At 34.1% G+C, this 23,103-nt stretch overlaps 1 protein-coding gene across 4 annotated transcripts; it reads left to right on the top strand.

Moving 5' to 3' along the window:
• The first annotated feature begins 258 nt into the window (after window positions 1-258).
• On the top strand, window positions 259-4,189 carry LOC107913711 (probable serine/threonine-protein kinase WNK6). 4 transcript variants are annotated; one of them, XM_016842383.2, is made up of 8 exons: window positions 259-518; window positions 1,145-1,264; window positions 1,627-1,664; window positions 1,842-2,069; window positions 2,166-2,386; window positions 2,521-2,678; window positions 2,755-3,169; window positions 3,264-4,189. In XM_016842383.2, the coding sequence occupies exons 2-8, from the start codon at window positions 1,169-1,171 to the stop codon at window positions 4,037-4,039; spliced, it is 1,932 nt and encodes a 643-aa protein (XP_016697872.2). In that variant the 5' UTR covers window positions 259-518; window positions 1,145-1,168; the 3' UTR covers window positions 4,040-4,189. The 4 variants fall into 4 exon arrangements, with proteins under 4 accessions (XP_016697872.2, XP_040960014.1, XP_040960012.1 ...); XM_041104080.1 differs by having other exon boundaries at window positions 2,755-3,072; XM_041104078.1 differs by having other exon boundaries at window positions 273-518; window positions 1,032-1,264.
• The last annotated feature ends 18,914 nt before the right edge of the window (window positions 4,190-23,103 follow it).

The following is a 23,103-nucleotide window of genomic DNA, read 5'->3' on the forward strand; positions in this document are numbered from 1 at the left end:
TTTAAAAAATCAAAATTCAATTTAAATTTCCAAATAAACGACCTAATTAATATTTTTTTTAAAAAAATCGAGATTCGTGTACGTTCCCTATTTAGTAACGCGAGCTGATATTCAATTGGAAATTTGGAATTTTAGGAGTTTAAGTTATTTCATGTTGGCTGTTATGGTTAAGAAAACTGAAAGGAGTTTGGTGTAATTTAACCAAAAAAGAATGTAAAAGCTGTAATAATGTAAAAGCTATAATAGATTAAGTATAAATAGAGATAGTTTCTCTTTTTAAGCTGGCATGTCTTCGCTGGTTTTATGAGAGGAAATAAAGGAGAGAGATTTGCTTCCATTTCAACTATCAAAACGACACTTGTTTTCATTTCTCTGTCTCCTTTTTTTCTCCCAATTTCTTTCATTTAGGTTTAGGGTTTTTTTTTCTCTTTTTTTTTTACCCTAATTTTTTCTGTCTTTTGATTTGCATTGCGGAGAAAAGCCATAAATCTTGCTATTCTTTTCTTCCCCCTTCCCAGGTAATCAGAAATTGATTTTTTTTTTTGCATTTTACGTAATTTGGTTGATTTGTTTAGCGGATGAAGATGTAATTTGTTTTATGATTGAGGTAATTCTGATTAAGTTTTATGTTGCTTGGTTATTTTGGTTCGGGTATCGAAAAGTAAAAAAAAAAAAATTGCTCTCTTTTTTCTTTAATGAATGAAAAAGAAATGCATATTTTTACTTCAATGAAAAACAATTACGTGGGAATGGGCATTGTGTTATAAATGTATTTATTTGATTTTATCGTCTGCTTTTACCTTTTATGTTTTCGGAAACCGTTCATGTCGAGAAAAAAGAAAAGAAAAGAAAAAGCAAAATAACAAGCCAAAAAAGGTGCCTTATATTGTTATTTTGTTTGATTCAAAGTATATGTTGAACGATGGCAATTTGGCGACATTGTGTTTAAGCTAGTCTGCTAACGGGTTGAATTCAATGTTTTAGTTCTATTGAATTTGGAGATAACTGTATTTTGTTGTGTAATTTTGCAGAATTTAAGCTAAAACAAGGCTAGGGTTTAACGTGATGGATCAATTTTGTAAAGTTGAAGTGATCATAGTTAATGGATTTTAATTTGATTCTTTTGGGTGATACTTCTATTCAGGACTTGCAATTTTATGCGTAAAAAATGGTAGTTGCAGAAACTGGAGAAGATGTTGCTGTACATGCAGAGCCCCCTGATCCTGATGTTCTTGAGATCGATCCAACCTCTCGATACATAATGGTAACATTATTTTTTATAAGATTATTTTGAATATGTACTAACTTCTAATTGGTTATTGTGGGAGCATGTGAAAAGGACAGATATAGAAGCTCATAACAATGCATTGTAGCTATGTATATTAAAAAAATGCTTTGGAGCTTTTTGGGTTTTTTATGTTATTTAGAAGATGAGTGGAGTATTAATTTTCACTTAGGGATATCAAGTTATTTTAGTTTATTCATTTGATTTGCTTGTGTTCAGGATATTTGAAATTTTCAATCCATTTCCGATTATTTTGTTATGATGCATTTTTTCTATTACCAAACTAACTTTTCTGTGGTTGGCCACCATTGTTTCACCTCGTTGATTGATGATTCTAACAGTATAATGAAGTACTTGGGAAAGGTGCCTTCAAGACAGTGTATCCTTTACCTATATTATATGGTTGTATTGAGTTACTGTTTCTTTGTCTTTACATGCATGCTTATGTTAACAAATTTGGTTGATAATCAATGTAATAAACAGAAACAAACAAATCATTTTATAGTTGGGGTTTATCTTTTCTCGGTAGGCTTTCCTTAACTTTATAACCAACCAGTTACAAGGCATTTGATGAGCTTAATGGCATTGAAGTGGCATGGAACCAAGTTCGGATTGAGGAGGTCCTACAGAAGCCTGAAGACTTGGAGAGACTGTATTCTGAAGTGCGACTCTTGAAATCATTGAAACATAGTAATATTGTGAGATTTTACAATTCATGGATTGATGATAAAAAGAAGACTGTAAATATTATAACCGAGCTGTTCACCTCAGGAAGCCTCAGGCAGTATGTTTACTTCTCTTACCAAATCTCTGCTGAAATCCTTCCTTTGCTTTATGGTGAAATGAGCCTCGTGGTTAGTATGTGTGATCTGTGATTTAGGTATCGTAAGAAACACAAGAAGGTTGACATGAAGGCTGTGAAGAGTTGGGCAAGACAGATTTTAACAGGTTTAGTTTACCTGCATAGCCATGACCCACCAATTATACACAGGGATCTGAAGTGTGATAACATATTCATCAATGGCAACCAAGGTGAAGTTAAGATTGGTGATCTTGGGTTAGCAACTGTGTTGGAGCAATCTAACGCCAAAAGTGTGATTGGTATATTCTCCATTTCCTGTATTTGCTTACATCTGTATGTTCGTAGAATGGTGGTATACCCATTTTCTTGATTTGGTATTTATGTTGAGCTATCCTGGTTTTTTGCTACCAATTTTATTCTTTTGACGGGATAGGAACCCCTGAATTTATGGCACCTGAGCTGTATGATGAGAATTACAATGAGTTGGTTGATATTTATTCCTTTGGAATGTGCATGCTGGAGATGGTGACTTTTGAATATCCTTACAGTGAGTGTAGAAACTCAGCTCAGATATATAAGAAAGTTTCATCTGTAAGTTCTTTGTTTACTTTAGCTTGTAATTGGTTAATCCCTACAATGGAAATACCTTACTCTTTCGACTTTATAGGGAATTAAACCTGCTGCACTTTCTAAGGTTAATGATCAAGAGATGAAACTATTTATTGAGAAGTGTTTAGTTCCGGCACCTCAAAGATTATCAGCGAAGGAACTTTTAATGGACCCTTTTCTTCAAGCTAATGGATCAGCAAAAAGTTGTCCTTTCGCACTCCCCGATATTGTTATGCCCAAAATTGGAGCCTTTGGAGATCGCTGCCTCATGTCAGAAGCGCCTGCTTCCACACGGAATAGACCATCCTCTTTGGATCTTGGTAGCGATAGTGAGCTGCCTGTTATCAAATTCCTTGATAATTCCTTGGGCATTGAGGTGAGGAGGACTAACAAAGGCCATGTTTTCTTGTTAAAAGGCGAGGGGAATGATGAAAATTCTGTATCATTAATCCTTCGAATAGCTGATCAGAATGGTAAAAAGATAGTCCATTCAGAAGCAACTCCATTTTTGTTTACTCTCTTTACACTTTTAGTTTCATTACCTTTTTCATTTTTCCATACGTGCAGATCGTGTGAGAAATATTCATTTCCTCTTCTTCCTTGATAGTGATACTGCGCTCTCAGTTTCAAGTGAAATGGTTGAGCAACTGGAATTAGCAGATCAAAATGATGTGTTCATAGCAGAATTGATTGATTTGTTGTTATTAAATCTCATTCCCGGTTGGAAACCATGTGTTTCCATTGATCATCTAGTTCCTCCAAACAGAAGACAAACTTCAAGAGATTATCAATACTCACAAGGACATGGGGAGACTTCCTTGGGATCTTCCCAACATACTGCTCATACAGACAATGGTTCACAATCCAAACTTTGTTCCAATGCTAGCACATTAGGAGCATCTGATGAATCAACAAAGCAAGGTCCTTGTTCTGTGAAATTTAATGGAAAACCGTCTCATGCCAAATTCATGGTAGAAGATTCAGGATCTGAGATGTCATTTGCTTCTGCAAATTCGAATGAGTGGAACGATAAACTTAGCTCCGTTCATTCTTTCATGTCTGCTGAATTAGGGCCTATGTGCTGCAATGGACATGGGTTCAAAAGAAGTTCAAGCAAGTTGTTATCTGAAGCGGAATTATACTTCCATGCAGAGAGTATGTCGACAAACCCGGAATCTTCTTCTACTTCAGGTCTGGCGGGAGACGAGGAGTTAAGACTAGAGCTGGAAATGATTGAGTTGCAGTATCAGGAGGCAATGAAAGAAATATCCAAGAGAAGACATGAAGCTATCATGGACACAAGAAGAAGATTGTCCCAGAAGAAGATGCATTCGGTTTACTAGTCCAAATATATATATTTAAAAAATGAATCTGTAAATGGCCCTGCAAATGTACATACTTTATTATGGGCAGACAATCTCCTTTTCCTCCCCGTTTTTCCTTGCCGGAGTGGAAGAGGAAGTGAAATGTTAATAAAACTTCTCTCTTCTAAATTGGGCTTCAAGTTCTATTCATTTTCCTTCTTCTTTTTCCCTAAAAGAAATTTAATTAGATAGGAAGCCACAATTCACTGCTTACAAAGTTTCATGCATATTTATTATGTGTCAAACTTAGCATTTGATAGATATATATGGGTAATTTACATTTAAACCATTAAACTTACATTAATTTTCATTTACATCATCAATTTTTAATTTAATCTTATTAGATCATTTAACTTTTATTATTAATAAATTAGATCACTTGTATTAACACCTTTAGATTTATTTCACGGAAAATTGACTTAACATCTTTAAAATTAACTCAACATTTTTTTACATAATAATTTTGTGAGATTGTTAATAATGAAGCCAATATTACGAGAATTGATTGAATCCATGCCTAAATTTTGTATGTATCCAATATTTTCATATTTTTTATTTCAAGTTTCTTACTCTTGTCACTAAAGAAACTTGTTAAGAGATGATTTGAAGATTTAATTTTAATAATTTTCCTTCAAAATACAAAGAGAATGATCAATAAAATTGCTTAGCATTCACCTATTGGAGAAAGTCGAATCCACTATTTGATCCTGCAAGTTGTAAGACATTTTTATTGTCTTACTTTCTCAGTCCTATTACGGAATAAGTTCCTTGTTCTAGTGATGTTTCTTTTTTTTCCCTATCTCAATTGCCAGAAAACTTTTAAAGTTAGGTTTATATATATAGTCGTTTTTAACAGAACCACAAATTTATGAACTTCTAATTTTAAGTTTTATTTTCTTTTACAGTCAATTGAAGTTGTGGGTGCATATTTTGTTTTTTTTGTTTTTAAATATTTTTAACATCAAAATGATATCATTAAAAGTTGAATTTTGTTTATGCTTGTATCTTTTCTTTTCAAATATTTGAGTTTTTTCATATAATTTTCTCTTGACAGTGTGTATATATAAATATATTTGGAGTTGTAATATATCATATTGAATTATTTATCATTTATCACTTATCATTTGGCATTGTATTTGTTACTGGATTTGCAATGCGTCATCATAATTATTTTACAATAAAACTTCATCACAAAGGGATTTTGCATTGCGTTGGTAGGGAAAATAAATATGATCACTACACCAAAACAGGCTTTTAGCAGCGCTTTTTAGGCCTTTAGCGGCGCTTTTTAGCGTCGCAGATAATTTTAGCGGCGCTTTGAAAAGCGCCGCAACAGACGCCGCTAATGAATGCGCCGCTAAAGACCCTGATCTATAGCGGCGCTTCTAGCACAAACGCCGCTGAAGACTAAGACCTTTAGCGGCGCTTTAGTGGAAGCGCCGCTAAAGACCTTGATCTTTAGCGGCGTTTGTGCTAGAAGCGCCACTATAGATCAGGGTCTTTAGCGGCGTTTTTTTCTCAAACGCCGCAATAGACCCTGATCTATAGCGACGCTTTCCCCTAAAACGCCGCAATAGACCCTGATCTATAGCGGCGTTTCGACCACAAAACGTCACTAAAGAACCTAATCTTTAGCAGCGCTTTCCCCAAAAACGCCGCTAAAGACCATGATCTTTAGTGGCGCTTTTTCCACAAACGCCACTAAAGACCCTTATCTTTAGCGGCGCTTTGACCAAAAACGCCACTAAAGGCCAACACCTTTAGTGGCGTTTTTTTTAAAAACGCCACTAAATTTTGCAGATTTGTAAAATAAAATTTTTTATATTTTTAGCCCTCCTGTAAAAACAAATCAGAAGAAATCATATCTAAACCAGCCAAAAGTAATAAATCTATATATTAAACAAATAATAAATATCAATAAATAAAATAAAATTCGTATTATTCTTACAAAAATGTTAAAAGTTAAAATGATAATTAAAAGTCAAAATCGAAGTATATTTACACGATAGTCTAAGACGGCGGCTGTTGAGACTGCTGAAACATCTTCATCATGCTCTGAAGCTGTTGCTGGAGTTCATCGAACTTTTGACGCTGCTCTGCTTCCCTCGCTGCAGCCTCTGCTTCCCTCGCTGCAGCCTGTACTTCTCTAGCTGCCGCCTCTGCTTCTCTTGCTGCCGCATCTGCTTTAAGCTGCTGCTGGAGTTCTTCATACTTTCGTTGAATCTAAGCTTCTCTCACTGCTACATCTGCTTTCAGTTGTAGCTGGAGTTCTTCATATCTTTTTTGAACCTCAGCTTCTCTCGATGTTGCCTCCGCTTTAAGTTGTGTAATTTGCTCAATTGTTGTCGCTTGCATCTGAGCCATCTGGTCTCTTAACCTCTGAACTTCAGCTTCGGCTCGACTCCCCGAAGGCATATATTGTTGCGAGCTAGATCCAAAATATTGGGATGGGTTAACAAAAGATCCTTGAAATCGAACCCGACCATACCTTTCAGGACCCAAAACTTCAGTGATAATCCGGTTATCAATGTCGTGAATATGAACAGAACTATCACTGGAAGCAATCGCTTCGTACTCCGCCTTTTTATCCTTTAATTTTTCCTAAAAAATAAATCCTATAGTTAGGAACGCAATATATATTAAAAAAACCCAATGCAACATAACTTAACAATATTTGCATTACAATAAATGAAATAAATCATTAGAAAATAAACGCTATAAATTATTAAAACAATTTAAATTGTATTAATTAAGCAAACGTACCATAATTTCTGCAGCTTCAGGAGTCATAGGGTTTCCATCTTTCTTCCTATGTGTAATGTCAAAAAGTTGAAGGCGTCCAACTTTTTGACCGGACGACAGTTCCTACAATACAATAGTAAAATATTAATGTAAGTAAGTAATAAATATCTGCCAATATTAAAAAATTGAAAATACCTCTGCATGAGCTACACACGCAAAACTTTTCGACCCAGCTGTGTGAGTGAATTTTTGTTGCTACCTACTTTTTTTTCCAACTTCTTCACGATCCTACATTATGAAATTATTAGTACGTTAATTAGGAAATACTATACACCAAAGTAATTACAAAATATTATAAGTTACACATACCTCTCCTTTCTTCGAAGTCCAAAATCTAATGACCTCTTCCCACTGGTACCTCAGCATTCCCGGCGGGACATTTTGTAATCTCTCCTCGAGTGTTGTTTTTGTCTTAAAATAGTCTTTCTTTAAAGTGCTCTTATGGTCTCTCCATCTTTTTCCCAATGCCTTCTTTACATAAGCATCGGAGACTTCTAGAACAAATCTCGCCTACAAAAAAACACAACTTAAGAAAGTAAATGTAAACGAAACTTAAACCCAAGTATTATAAATGACATACACGTTTTGTTACCTTAATGTTATCGAGAGCTTGGTTCTTGTTACTCTCGGGCACTTTATGCCATGACTCGAAGTTAATTGGCAACATATTTGCATTCCGTGCTAGAATGCCCATGTATCCTGCTAAAAGGCGAGCTTCTGATCCAACAGGCTGACCGAAGCTATTACAGAATACTTGGACACGCTCGACTGGATCTAGGTCGTATAAATCGCTCAGTACCATACGTCCGCGACCTCTCCGCGTCCGACCAGTTTCATCTGAAAAATAAAAGTATTGTAATATACGAAATTTAAAAAAAAACAAACAAGAAGTCAACACACATGTAAATTAAATGTTAAATTACTTTGAACTTCTATAGGTTCCTCAGGTGTAACCGGAACATTCGAAGATCCAATAGCAGTCTGTTGTTTAGTGCTGTTTGTTTCTGCCGAGTTTGGAGTACCTTGAACAATGCGGTGCGATCGCACTTTTCTTCTAGGCATTTTATCTGCAATACAAATAAATTAGTTGAAAACTTAGTATACAATTACAACAATAATATCACATATAAAATAGTTGAAATGTCATCATTCGTAGATGTAATTAGATAATCGTAAAAGCTTACTACATTATAATTCGTAAATCTCTTCATCTGTATCCTGGCGGACCCATTGAAATTGTGTACTAGTACTAGGGATGTTTTTGTTTAAGTTCTGTTCTGGAAATAGCAAAGTTTGTGTTCTGTCGTCAATGTCATCTCTACTTCCACTGCCCATGTCAAACAAGTCTCTAGGGATGTTACGGAGTACAACGTACCAACCCTCATCAGTTGAGTCTTTTGAGTAAAAAACTTGTTTGACTTGAGAATAAAATACATACGGCTCATCAATCAATTGTTGTCCTGTGTGAATCAATCGAGCAAAGTTTACCATTGTGAAACCAAATTGATCTTGCTTGATTCCACGTGCAGTATTAACATCGGCCCAATCACCTCGAAATAAGACAACTTTCCATTTGCCGTAGTAATCCAACTCAATTATGTCAGTAAGAAGTCCAAAATATTCCACATTTCCCTCCACAGGATTATTGTCCCTAACACTAGCATAACTTGTAATTGAGGAATTAACCACTATTCCACAATTTTGCGTTCTCCTCAATCTCTCGCGATATTTTGTATGAAATCTGAATCCGTTTATGAGGAACGCACTATATCTTTTAACCACCCGATTTGGACCTTGGGAAAGCCATTTAACTTCGTCGGTGACGTTCTTCCCACTCCAAACCTATTGAATGGAAAGTAAACTGAGTAATTAAAAAATTTTTGAGTAAATATTATTATTTGTCGGTGAAAGCTCCAATTACATACCGTTTGGCTTAACCATTCATGAAAAGATTCTGTAAACAACTTATTGATATCTCGATGTTGTGTTCTTCGGGAGCGCGAACGAGATCTCAATATTTGTTTGTACTCACTATGTTAAAAATATGTTCACTTTGTTAGACTATAAACAATTTTTAAATGATGAATATTTATCAAATTTCTAGAACTTACTTGCGTAAAGGTTCGATTGATTCGTGGTGAAACAGAACATATCGATGTGCTTGAACCCACGATAAATCATCTAATTCTGCAATTTCAACTTTACCTATTGGTTCTCCAAAACTTTGGAACAAATAAGTCTCGGCAAAGTTATGATCCGTGAGTCCAGCATTTCTATTTGGTCTGTTCAACCTTGTTTCAACATCTTCCAAATATCTTGAACAGAAGGTCATACATTCCTCTGCCAAGTAGCCTTCAGCAATCGATCCGTCTGGATAACGCTTGTTGCGGCAATAAGACTTTAATTTGGATAGGAACCTAAACACGGTATACAACATTATGGAAAGTTGTAACTAAAGGCATATAGGTGAATGGAGGAAAATTTTAAAAATTGTAATTAACACCTTTCTATGGGATACATCCATCGATAGAAAACGGGTCCGCCAAGAATTGCTTCATGCGGGAGATGGATTATCAAGTGAACCATAATAGTGAAGAAAGAAGGTGGGAAGATTTTCTCTATGTTGCATAAAGTTAAAGCGGCTCGATCTTGTACCTTCTGAAGTTCTTGAACATCCAAAACTTTGCCACAAATGACTTTCATTATATTGGATAGTTCAATTATACAAGACGTCACCTTCTTCGAAATACAACATCGTAGAGCAACTGGCAGTAAATCTTGCATTAAGATGTGATAGTCATGTGATTTTAGCGAATATAGTCTTCGATCTTTAACACTAACACATCGAGATATATTAGATGCATACGCATCTGGAACCTTTATATCCTTCAACACCATGCAGAACACTTCTTTCTCTGTCTTCGACATTGAGAAAATAGAAGGCGGCAACCGATATTTACCATTCGGAAGTGGATTCGGATGAAGATCAGGTCGAATTCCCATCTGAACTAAATCAAGTCGACTTTGAAGATTGTCTTTTGATTTTCCGTCTACATTCAAAATTGTACAGACAATATTCTCGCAGACATTTTTCTCAATGTGCATAACATCAAGATTGTGTCGTAAAAGGTGGTGCTCCCAATAAGGCAACTCAAAAAAAATACTTCTTTTTTTCCACAAGTCCGCCTCATTAGGATCATCCTCTTCATCAGAGTTATCATCAGCTTCATCATTTGATCTTTTATTTCTTTGCGTGTTTGCCGGTTGATTCATCTTCCCATAACTGAAATTCATATCTTCCAACATTAACAAGATTTCAGATCCACTTGTCTGCGAAGGAGCTCCTCTAAACTCTTCAGTACCGTCAAATGTCAAACTCTGAGATCTAAATCTATGATTTTCTGGTAACCACCGACGATGCCCCATGTAAGAGAACTTCTTCCCATTGTATAACCATTGCGAACATGTTTGTGCAGCGCAACAAGGGCACGCATAATGACCCTTGGTACTTCAACCGGATAAATTGGCATAAGCGAGGAAGTCATTAATGGTCCACATCAAAGCTGTACGTAAATTAAAGTTCTCCTTTCTCAGCACATCGTATGTCTCGAAACCAGCCCATAATTGTTTTAACTCTTCAATAAGTTGCTGTAAATAAATGTTGATATCATTCCCGGGCCCATTCTCTCCAGGGATAATCATAGATAAGATAAGGGAAGATTGCTTCATGCAAATCCACGGAGGCAGATTGTAAGGAACAAGCACTACTGGCCAAGTACTGTATGCAGTACTCATGATCTTGTAAGGATTAAATCCATCAGATGCTAGGCCAAGCCTCACACTCCTGGGATCGCTTGCAAAGCTTGGAAATTTATTGTCAAATGATTTCCAAGCTAAAGAATCTGCCGGATGCCTTAATAGTCCATCATCGGTTCGTCCTTCATGGTGCCACGTCATTGACTCCACTGTCTTCGACGACATGAAAAGCCTTTGAAGCCTTGGTATCAGCGGAAAATACCGCAAAATCTTGATCGGCTTCTTTCTTGGCTGTGCATCATTTTCATCGCCGTTCCCATCTTCTGTGTTTCTATTTATCCAACGGGATTCGCCGCATACATGACAGCACTGTTGGTTTCTCCGATCGCCCCAGTACAACATGCAATCATTCGGGCAACTATGGATTTTGTTGTACCCAAGACCTAAGTCTTTTATCATTTTCTTCATATCTTTGCATGACTGAGGGATTTTTGCAAACGGTAACATTTCTCTCAAAAACTCTAATAGCATTGTCAATGAGTTCCCGGTCCACCCTCCCAAACATTTTAACTGGAAAAGACGAATGCAGAAAGACATTTTTGAAAATTTCGGTCCCTTATATAGTTCTGAGTTCATCTCATTAAGTAGCGCGTAGAACTTTGCCGCTTCTCTATTCAGCTCTTCATGATGTACACTTCCTCCGGGTTCGGTAAAAGCATTTCCACCGAGATTACAATCATCAGATGGCACAAAGTCGGGTGGGAACGACTGTAAACCATGACTGTGAATATTAAATGCTTCCCGCAACATCCCTTCCATGTCATCCCCTCTAACAGACTGATGGTAAGCAGTACTATCATAAGATACATCCATCCTTGAAGAGGAAGTACTAGGCGGGTATTCTCCATGAAAAACCATTGTTTATAACCACGAACAAACCCATCAACAATTAGATGCTCGTATACAACTTCACGATAATGCCAGTTTATGTTGACACACTTCTTACACGGGCAAAGAATCATGTTCTCTTGGCTTGCATATTGAAATGCAAAATTTAGAAATGTTTGTACTCATTTCAATAACCGTCGCTTACCCTTGACAAATTCATCCAACACCGGTCTATTTCTTATTTCTTGAAGCCTAATCTTGACAATAAATTGCACGGGTTTAGGATTTAGGAATAAGTATAATTAAGCTATGTAAGTTATGTATTATGTAAGTTATTTATTATGAAAACTATGTAAGTTGTGTATTATGAAAATTATGCTATGTAAGTTATATAAGTCATATAAGTTATATATTATGTAAGTTATGTAAGTTATTTATTATGCAAATTGTTAAAATGTTATGTAAGTTATGTATAATATTAATTATACAAGTTATGTAATTTATGTATAATATTTATGTATAATATTTGATAGAGGAATGCGCGCGGACCAAGATCGAGTCGTCAAGTCACGGGAAACTCCTACGAAAGCTCTAAACGAACAGATCTGAAAATTAAAACAAAGAACAAGATTAAAAGCAAATCTGAATTGAATTGAAATTCCCCAAATTCAATTAAATGAGCAGCAAGAAACAAAGAAATAGAATAAGCGAATCAAATGGAATTGAAAGTATGGAAAGGATGCGAATCTGCCAAGGGATTGATTCGGCCAAGAATGCCTAATTTCCAGCAATCAATTGATCCCCAAACTGAAAAAGATCCAATCGGCCAAACCCTAGGAATTGGGGATTTTTGGGTTCGAATGGCTGCTGCCAATAGGAGAACAACTTAAACGATGAGATCTTGAGTTTAATCAATGCTGGAAAACAAACAAGAACAGCAAAATATTAGATGAGAAATCGGCACAAGTATAAGCAAAGAAAAGTAAAGAAAGAAATCGAAAACAGCAAGAATTAAAGGATAAGTCCTAAAGATCCTTGAAATCCCGAAAGATTTCACAAATCTCTTCAAACGGCTCTAATCTCCCCTCCAAAGAATATCGATGGCAAGAAGAAGGTTGAAGATGGCTCCCACAATCAAAAGATTGTTAAAACAACTTCTAAAGAAAACTCAAGAGAGAATTCTTGGAGAAAACCCCAAAGAAAATTCTGCACTCAACAAATCTAAAATTTGATAGAAAAAATAATAATAAGATGTTTACAAAGGGTGGCTGGCCAATGCTTATATAGGCCTCCAACAAATCCTAATCTAATTAGAAAACCTAAAAATTTAAACTTAATTAAAAAAAAACAAAGGAAAATTCGGCCATGCATCCTATTGGGCTGTTTTGGGCCGAATTTAACATGTGATATTCCTAAAACTTAAAAATTAACTTAAACAACTAAAATGTTTACAAATTGGGCCCTTTGACATTTTGGCCTGATTTTCAACTAAATATGTATGGATTTCTTGATTGGGCTGGGAATTTGCTTATTGGGCCTTGCCTTTAAGAATTTGGGCTTGTGATCCATCTCCTACCGAAATTGGGTCGTTGACGCTCGTAATGGAGATCCAACGCGCTTTGGCTGCAAGATTCGGTTTCTTGGACCAAGATTTCCAAGATTTGAAATCTTGATTTTCTTGATTCTTGAAATTGCTCCGAACAGCAAAATTGGGCCAAGATTCGATTTCTTGATTTTCTTGAAAACAAGAAAGTGAATCTTGATTTTCTTGATTTGAGCCCATCACCTTCTTAAGCTTGGGTTGGGCCTTTGTGACTCGTATCATTCCCCTTCCTCAAAAAGATTCGTCCTCGAATCTGAAAAATCAAATGAACTCGACTTTCCTCTATCGAACGGGACTAATGGCAATTGAGTCCACTGAAAGTAATATCCATGAGATAGTAAATAGTAACGGAAACAAGCTTGTAGTCCAATCATAAGTATAACAGAACAGGTATAACGCATGTGAATGGACAGATTCAGATTACCATGCAAACAATCTAATTTACTCACCACTGCCTCGTCAAATATTCGAAACGAAGATGGACATGTTTTAAGGCATTCAGTCGTCTCAAATTGTTCCTACAAACCATGAATAAATTGCGAGTAATAAATCAAATGGTAAACATAATCGTCACAAGTAGGTATTTGAAAAGATTCACATGGTTCACAGAGTTGCATAATTATACCATGCATTAATCGACGGTCTATAGATTCACTCACACATGCATTATCAAAAACAAGAATCTTTTTATCAACCATCAAAATAGATAGATCATCAATAAATAAAATAGGACAGTTAAGCACGTTTCGATCTAAGTGTTCATCAACAAGATCTTTATCACTATCTGAGGAGTACAAAAGTGTTTCAAAAGTTTCAAGCATCTTACCTTGATAAGCAAAAGAATAAGGGTCGATTTTACCTTTTTCATTTAAAACAAACCTTCGCTCATCGGGGGCATAGTGTAGTCGAATCTCCGTTGTTGAGTTAACCTTTGTCAAATGGAACTCAAACTTCATGTACAACCACATAAACTGTTTAAGGCACGAATATAAATTGAAAACAAATTTGGAAAATGTCGTTACCTTATTCTCCAAAACAGATTTGGACAAATTCGAGGATTTTACACAAGGTAAATCAAGAGAATAACAAATCACGCTTCTTTTCGTAATGACTTTATCAACCACAATCGAAGAGTAACAATTAATCGGATCAAAATGAGGGGATCTTTTAAGAACTAAGTCACCAAAAGTTTTATCAATAATTTTCAAATCTGCACTGGACTCGGTTTCTAAAATTTCCTTACCTCGCTTACCTTCGAGATCATGTGGTGTGATTTCATCTTTGCCTAAGTTGATCGTATGAAAGCGTCTTTCATTTGAGAGGTATTGAAGTTGAAAGTTATCTTTCGATCTTTTGGGAACCTGAAAGTAGCAACACAAGAAAAATTCATATCTTGGTTAGTGGAAACATTCCTCACTACCCTTTCCACGTCTTTTTCTTTTGTTTCTTTTCTAATTCATTTTCTCTTCTTTCTTCAATTTCTTTTCACTCTCAATCTCTTTTTGCTCTTTTTCATTCTCTTTTTCTTTTTCCTCACTTGTTTTAACAGAATTTTTCAGTTTGATTTGGTCCTCATGGACTTGTTCCGGAGTGAGCGGTACTAAGGTGAGTTTCTTTCCTTGATGCTTGAAAGAATACCTATTGGTACGACCATCGTGAGTGACTTTTCGATCCAGTTGCCATGGTTCTCCTAGCAACAAATGGCAGGCTTGAATAGGCATTACGTCGCACACAACTTCGTCTTGATACTTACCGATAGAAAAGGCGATGCGCACTTGTTGAGTGACCCTAAATTGGCCTTCGTTGCTAAGCCCTTGTAGTTGATAAGGTTGTGGATGCTTGGTAGTGGTTAAGCAAAGCTTTTCCACCATCGTCGTGCTGGCTATGTTCGAGCAACTTTCACCATCAATAATAACTCTACAAAGCTTACCTTGTACATGGCAGCGAGTATGAAAGAGATGTTCTCGTTGCTGCTCGCTCTTTGGTTTTGCCAAAGATGATTGTCCACGATCATGAAAATCATCATCCATTCTAGGGACACGTTGAGGGCTGCACCTATAGGGCTGGTTATCCCTATCTTCCTTAATTGGATCTCGATATTGATGTTTTTTATTCACTCGTACCTCATTCAAAGTAGTATTCAATGCTTGAAGTGTAGCATTTATTTGTGTGATTGCAGCAGTATGTCCGTCTAATTGTTGTTGGACTTTCATAAGTGCATCATTATTATCACCTTTAGACATCTTCAAAACCTGTAAAAAATAAACACTCAACACTCAAAAATAAAAGTTAGCAAACCTCACCATTAATCACTCAAAAAGAAAAATCAAATTCTCAATGAGGTCGAATTCAATCTTGTGAGTTCTTTATCAGAGTTTATATCAACCAATTAGAGAGTGTGAACCAAACTACCAAATAATCCTAATTTGCACTAGGATGCCAAAAACTGACGAGACACCAAATGATTCGTGTTGCACCGAGGAAGGAGTTGTGCACACGTGTAAATCCTACTAACACAAGAAACAAGAAGGTGTTAGATAACGTAACGGAAGAATAAAAGCAAACAAATGAAAACCTACAGCTAAGAATCAATAAAAATTGCTGAAAATAGAAAACCCGAAAAACTGCAGAGTAACTTGACAACTTCGTTCGAGGTGTTCCCAATCTCTAAAAATCACGAAATTAGATCTGGAATGTCCTTAAATATTGAATTTTTGATCTGGAAATTTTGGGCACCAAATTCAACCCGCTGAATCTTTTTTAAATTTTTATTGAATTTCGTATTTTTTGATTTTTTTGACTTTTTGACTGATTTTTTGCGGTAATAATTTTTTTATATTCAATCACAGTTCCAAAAACATGTATGTAAAATTTCAGATCAACCGGACAACGTTTACCCACTCAAATGAATTTTTTTTGAACAATTTTTCTGGGTAAAACTGCTGTTTGTGCTTTAAAAAAATAGAGATCAGTTTAGAAATCAACCAAGAACACCCAAAACACCCAAAATCTGATACCAAATGATAGAGGAATGCGCACGGACCAAGATCGAGTCGTCAAGTCACGGGAAACTCCTACGAAAGCTCTAAACGAACAGATCTGAAAATTAAAACAAAGAACAAGATTAAAAGCAAATCTGAATTGAATTGAAATTCCCCAAATTCAATTAAATGAGCAGCAAGAAACAAAGAAATAGAATAAGCGAATCAAACGGAATTGAAAGTATGGAAAGGATGCGAATCTGCCAAGGGATTGATTCGGCCAAGAATGCCTAATTTCCAGCAATCAATTGATCCCCAAATTGAAAGAGATCCAATCGGCCAAACCCTAGGAATTGGGGATTTTGGGTTCGAATGGGTGCTGCCAATAGGAGAACAACTTAAACGATGAGATCTTGAGTTTAATCAATGCTGGAAAACAAACAAGAACAGTAAAATATTAGATGAGAAATCGGCACAAGTATAAGCAAAGAAAAGTAAAGAAAGAAATCGAAAACAGCAAGAATTAAAGGATAAGTCCTAAAGATCCTTGAAATCCCGAAAGATTTCACAAATCTCTTCAAACGGCTCTAATCTCCCCTCCAAAGAATATCGATGGCAAGAAGAAGGTTGAAGATGGCTCCCACAATCAAAAGATTGTTAAAACAACTTCTAAAGAAAACTCAAGAGAGAATTCTTGGAGAAAACCCCAAAGAAAATTCTGCACTCAACAAATCTAAAATTTGATAGAAAAAATAATAATAAGATGTTTACAAAGGGTGGCTGGCCAATGCTTATATAGGCCTTCAACAAATCCTAATCTAATTAGAAAACCTAAAAAATTTAAACTTAATTAAAAGAAAACAAAGGAAAATTCGGCCATGCATCCTATTGGGCTGTTTTGGGCCGAATTTAACATGTGATATTCCTAAAACTTAAAAATTAACTTAAACAACTAAAATGTTTACAAATTGGGCCCTTTGACATTTTGGCCTGATTTTCAACTAAATATGTATGGATTTCTTGATTGGGCTGGGAATTTGCTTATTGGGCCTTGCCTTTAAGAATTTGGGCTTGTGATCCATCTCCTACCGAAATTGGGTCGTTGACGCTTGTAATGGAGATCCAACGCGCTTTGGCTGCAAGATTCGGTTTCTTGGACCAAGATTTCCAAGATTTGAAATCTTGATTTTCTTGATTCTTGAAATTGCTCCGAACAGCAAAATTGGGCCAAGATTCGATTTCTTGATTTTCTTGAAAACAAGAAAGTGAATCTTGATTTCCTTGATTTGAGCCCATCACCTTCTTAAGCTTGGGTTGGGCCTTTGTGACTCGTATCAATATTAATGTAAGTTATGTATAATATTAATTAATTAAGTTATGTAATTTATATATAATATTAATGTAAGTTATGTATAATATTAATTAATTAAGTTATTTAATTTATGTATAATATCACATCACCCCATCTTTAAAAAGAAATAAGTCAGAGTAAATTATGTAAGGTAACATATAAGTTTATGTAAGTTATGAATGTAAGTTAGGTATTATGTAAGTTATTTAAATTATTTAAGTTGTGTATTATATAAGTCATGTAGGCTATGTGTTATGTATGTAAATTATGATTTATAAACGCTTTAAATTTTTCAAATATATCAATATAATTTTAATTAATATATTAAAACTGTATATAAATATAGATATCAAAGATGTTTTAAAATATAACTTTGAAACCATTTCATTTAAAATATAATTTTGTAGATTTAATCTCTGGAAAATTCAAAGATCGTTACGATATGATGTATATTTTGTAGCTTTTATTAATTCAAACAACAAATTATGTTAGTAAAAAAAAATTTGACTTCGAATTACAAGATATAATTAATTTGTTTATATTTATCGCGATATTTTTGTTACTAAAGAAATAATACTTTGAATTGCCATTACAGAATAAATATATTTCGGAAAAGTATATTTTTATTTCAATAGAAAATATAAATAAATATACAAATTTATTTGTATGTAAAAGATTATTAATCATTAACGAATTCCCATTATGTAAGTTAAGATCGATAATTAATCATTAATTTTCCAGTAAAATTTATAATGGCAACACATAATATTGGAAATTGATGATTTATAAACGCTAAACCGATAAAACGATTCGCCCATCATTGGGCACGCACTCAAATATATAAAGTTGTTTAAGAGTTGTATTCCGAATTTTAATAGTTTAAAACAATTGCCTTTGTCGAATATCTTGAGCAGAAAATTTAAACATCAAATAATATGTAATAAGTTGCAAAGTAAAATGCAAATTTAGCTAAAATGGTAATTAAAACTCCCATCTAAAAATGAAAAATAATAATTAAACTATACAACTAAAATATAATAACATATAAAAATTTAACAATTTGACTTTTTTTATAAGAAACCTAAATAGAGAAAAATAGGAATAAATACCTTAAATCCACTCAATTCCGAAGCAAATCCTGAAAAAAAAAGACAGAAATACATTAGTACGTACCGAAAAACATAAGTAATTAAAGCCAAAAAAATTAAAAAAACAGGAGTTTATACTCACAAAGTTAGCTAAACTAAAAAAAACTAAAATTGAACATATATATGAAAATATATATGAATATATGTTGAAACATGACAGTGAATTAGATGATATTAGAGGTTTAAAATTGAACATATATAACTGTACCCAAACTAACATGTTCCCAAAATTGAACATATATATATGTTCCGAAAATAACATGACAGAAAAACAATCCATTAAATCCATTAAACTAACAGCAATAGTCTACCTACTTGTCTAATAATTACCCAAAACTTCAGTAATGATTCCTACATTGATACTACATTATAATCACATCACCCCATCTTTAAAAAGAAATAAGTCACAGCAAACAGCAAATTAATTATTTGGCAATTGAGTGATGAGAAATCATTACTGGGTTAAAACACTAAAATATAATTCACACCAAAGAAATAAAACACGTCAAATTCACACCAAAATCTAACCATCATATTCTTCACCTGAAATCATTAGTGGGTTAAAACCATTCTAATTAAATCTGGAAAAGAAAACGAAGGCAATTGGGTGATGAGAAATAATTAATTTGGTAGTTTGTAGCCTTTTATAAACCAAAAACACAAATTGAGTTTTGGCAGAAAGAATTGTGAAGATCCTTGTAAATCAAAGTCTAAAACTTGTTAATCACTCTATCATTCTCCTTCACTCTTATACTTATTTCTCTAGCTATTGAGAATGCATGTCTCATTCATGTCTTCGACAATGTTTTCAATACAGCATGGACAGATTCAATTCAAGCCATCGACACCATTGCCTTACCTTTGCCTTGCCTTGTTCTTATTCTTGTTCTTGCCTTGTTCCAGTTCAAACAAATTCCCCTTTTTTCTTCTGCAAAAGAAAAAGAATGGATGGCGAAGACATGAGTAAAATTCCCCTTAAATTCAAACACAGTTCCAAGACGACAGACGGCTTACCTATTCCCCATCATCTAATGATTCCCCACAAATTATGTTGTTTAATCGAAACCCTAAAACCCCAAATAACTTAGACTGACCTAAAACCCCAAAAATTTAATCGAAAAAGAACAGAAACGACTTACCTATTCAATCGACAAATCTCGCAGCTGTGCCCACCGTCTTTCAAGATCGACTCCGACCACCTTTCTTCCCTTTCTATTTTTCGTGATAAGTTTTTACACACTTCTTTCTGTAATTTCGACACTTAGAAAATTTTGAAACCTAATCTCTGCAATTTTGTTAAGGGTTGCTATAACTGGAGGACGGAGGCAGAGATGTAAGTGAATTTTGTTAAGGGTTGATGTAAGTGAATTTGTCCGCTGACGAAACGACGCCGTTTAAGTTAAGTTATGTAAGTTTTGCGGCGCTTCCCTATAAAATGCCACAACAGAATCTGATTCCCTAATTCATGGAACGGCACCGTATATTGCAATAATTGTGGCGTTTTTGACTAAAACGCCGGTAAAGGATACCTTTTGCGGCGTTTTTATATAGAAACGCCGCTAAAACTCTCATTTTCTTTTTGTTTATTTAACAAATAAATAATTACTAACTTATTTATTTGTTTATTTATTTATACCAATTTTATTTTGGTCCTATATTTACAAATTAAATAATTAATAACTATATATATATCCATATATATTCATATATATCCATATATAAGTAAAAATATATCAAATGGACGTTAATTTGGGTTAAATGTTTTGCCAGTTATAACTATTATTAGTTATATTGTATCATTTAACAAGTCTCAAATTATAAATTAACCTTGTAATCTTCATATTAACCATTCAATTTATGTAGCTACGTACATGCATAAAGTGATCACCTACCTATTATACTCAAAACTTATCTTAATATTAAATTTATTCTGGATATATATTTTACAAATATATAAGAACATATATATTTACCTCCAAAATTAATCAATCTAATATTAACCTATTAAGAAACCCTAAACCCCGGCCAAACCCCTAAAACATCTGTAACCCTCACTAAACCCTAAACCCTAATTAACCCTATCCTTAACCCCTAAATTTACGTCTGTAACCCTTAAAGCATAACCTAGCCCCTAAACCCTAAACCATAAATACCAAACCTTAAATTCATATATATTGGCCCGTACTCCTTAGAATACCATGCATCGACCAAAATATTCCCTAAATATTCTTTAATAAAAAAATATAGTGAAAATCTATTAAAATATAATAACTTATATATATATATAGTTAAAAATATTGTATAAAGTTGAAATAAGGAAGCAATATTATCTTTATGACAAATTTTCGTATGAAGCTTCGAATGTCCTCTTAACAAATGGATGAAATTTGTTATAATAAACTTGGTACAACAAATTTTGTCTCTAAGTTAATAAAAAACAATTTTTTATTATAAAATTTGGTATAGAAAATGCATTTTTTCGATAATAAGTTCGTAAAGGATGAGGACACGGGTTAAATGGCCTTTAAAGAAACGGCACCGTTTAAATTAATTATAGGTCACATTTGCGGCGTTTTGGGTAAAAACGCCGCTATTTCATGCCTTTTGCGGCGCTACGGGAAAAATGCCACTAAATTTTCAATTATAGAAAGAAACGGTGACGTTTTCACAAAATTGTAGACATATTTGCGGCGTTTTCCCTTAAAACGCCACTAATAGAGTACATCATTCAACAGAAACGACACCGTTCTGACACAGTTTCAAGAATATTAGCGGCGCTTCCCTATAAAACGCCACAATAGAATCTGATTCCCTAATTCACGGAACGACGCCGTATATTGTAATATTTGTGGCATTTTTGACTAAAACGCCGCTAATGGCTATTATATATATATTAATTATAATATAAACTATATACTAAACTTCAATATATTAAATTTCATCTAACTGGATTTATTTTACAAATATATAAGAACATATATATATTTACCGTAAAAATTAATCAATCTAATATTAACCTCTTATTAAGAAACCCTATCATGACCGTCTAAACCCCCTGACCATTGAAATATGGTACGTAGCAAATTATCTTTATGACAATAATTTTCGTTTGGATCGATCTAAATATAAGTTTTACCATTTTTGAACTTAAGTATCGATATTTTTGCATCTGCTATTGCTATAGTCATATATATCAAAAAAATCAAATGGTTAGGGTTATAAATGTTTTTAAATATACAAGATATTGTATCATTTAACAAGTCTCAAATTAACCAATCAATAGACATGCATAAATCCATCATGATGATCTACCTATTATATTAATATTCAATATATTAAATTTATTCTGGATCTATATTTACAAATATATAAGAACATATATATTTACCATAAAAATAATCAAAAACTAATATTAATCTAAATTAAACCCTAACATCACAGTTGAAACCCTAAATCTCAAACCCCTAAACCTCTAACCCCTAAATTAACCTTAAATCCCAAACCTTAAATCTATACCCAGTCCTCCTTAAAATACCGTCCATAAAAAAAATTCCATAAATGTTTAATATATATAATCATAAAATATAGTCAAAATCGATTAAACAATAATTAATTGTTAAAATATATTTTGTATAAATTGGTGTTTTATAATTCCTTTCATTTATTTAGTCGAACATGAGTACTACCAAAATTTATTACTCTTATAAAAGTTAATTCTATTTTTAATTTATTCTTTGCAATACAAAAATTTAAGTTTTATTATATTTTATTTTATTCATAATTTAATATATTTTCTCTCGTAAAGTAGTTTAAATCAACTATGATTGAAAATTAGTAATAAATAGTTAGCTGTTATATATATATACGACTTCTATTTAATAAAAACTTTTTGTATTAATCAATATTATTTGTTAATTATAATTTATATGTAAATTGTACCAAGACTATATAATAAATAGAACAAAATATTAATTATTTCAACTTATAAGATTTTTGTTACTATTAGCGGCGCTTCGAAAAAAAACGCCGCTAAAGGTAGCATTAGCGGCGCTTACATATAAAACGCCGCCAAAGGCCAGAGTATTAGTGGCGCTCAGATAAAAACGCCACTAAAAACACGAACTTTAACGGCGCTTAGAAAAAAACGCCACTAAAGAACAGAGAATTAGTGGCGCTCAGACAATAACGCCACTAATGATACGAGCATTAGCGGCGCTTAGACAAACGCCGCTAAAGGCCAGAACATTAGTGGCGCTCAGATAAAAACGCCGCTAAAGATCGGAGAATTAGCGGCGCTAAAGTAAAAACGCCGCTAAAGGTTTAAAAATCGCAAAAACGACGTCGTTGGTCTTAGGTTTTTTGTGGCGCTTTATATAAAACGCCGCTAATTCCTATTTTGGCGGCGCTTCTTGGAAATCGCCGCTGATGGTCTACCTTTAGCGGCGCTTTGACTAAATCGCCGCTAATGCTCGATTTTTTGTGGCGCTTTTGTTCCAAACGCCGCTAAAAGTGCC

This window comes from Gossypium hirsutum, chromosome D11 (assembly GCF_007990345.1).
Source record: "Gossypium hirsutum isolate 1008001.06 chromosome D11, Gossypium_hirsutum_v2.1, whole genome shotgun sequence".
Taxonomy (NCBI): Eukaryota; Viridiplantae; Streptophyta; class Magnoliopsida; order Malvales; family Malvaceae; genus Gossypium; species Gossypium hirsutum.

Excerpts from the sequence above, each read along its gene's own strand:
- LOC107913711 (XM_016842383.2), top strand. The coding sequence starts at position 1,169 with ATGGTAGTTGCAGAAACTGGAGAAGATGTTGCTGTACATGCAGAGCCC. Across the intron at positions 1,265-1,626 it reads CAACCTCTCGATACATAATG|TATAATGAAGTACTTGGGAA; the intron begins GTAACATTATTT and ends TGATTCTAACAG. Across the intron at positions 2,387-2,520 it reads TAACGCCAAAAGTGTGATTG|GAACCCCTGAATTTATGGCA; the intron begins GTATATTCTCCA and ends TTGACGGGATAG.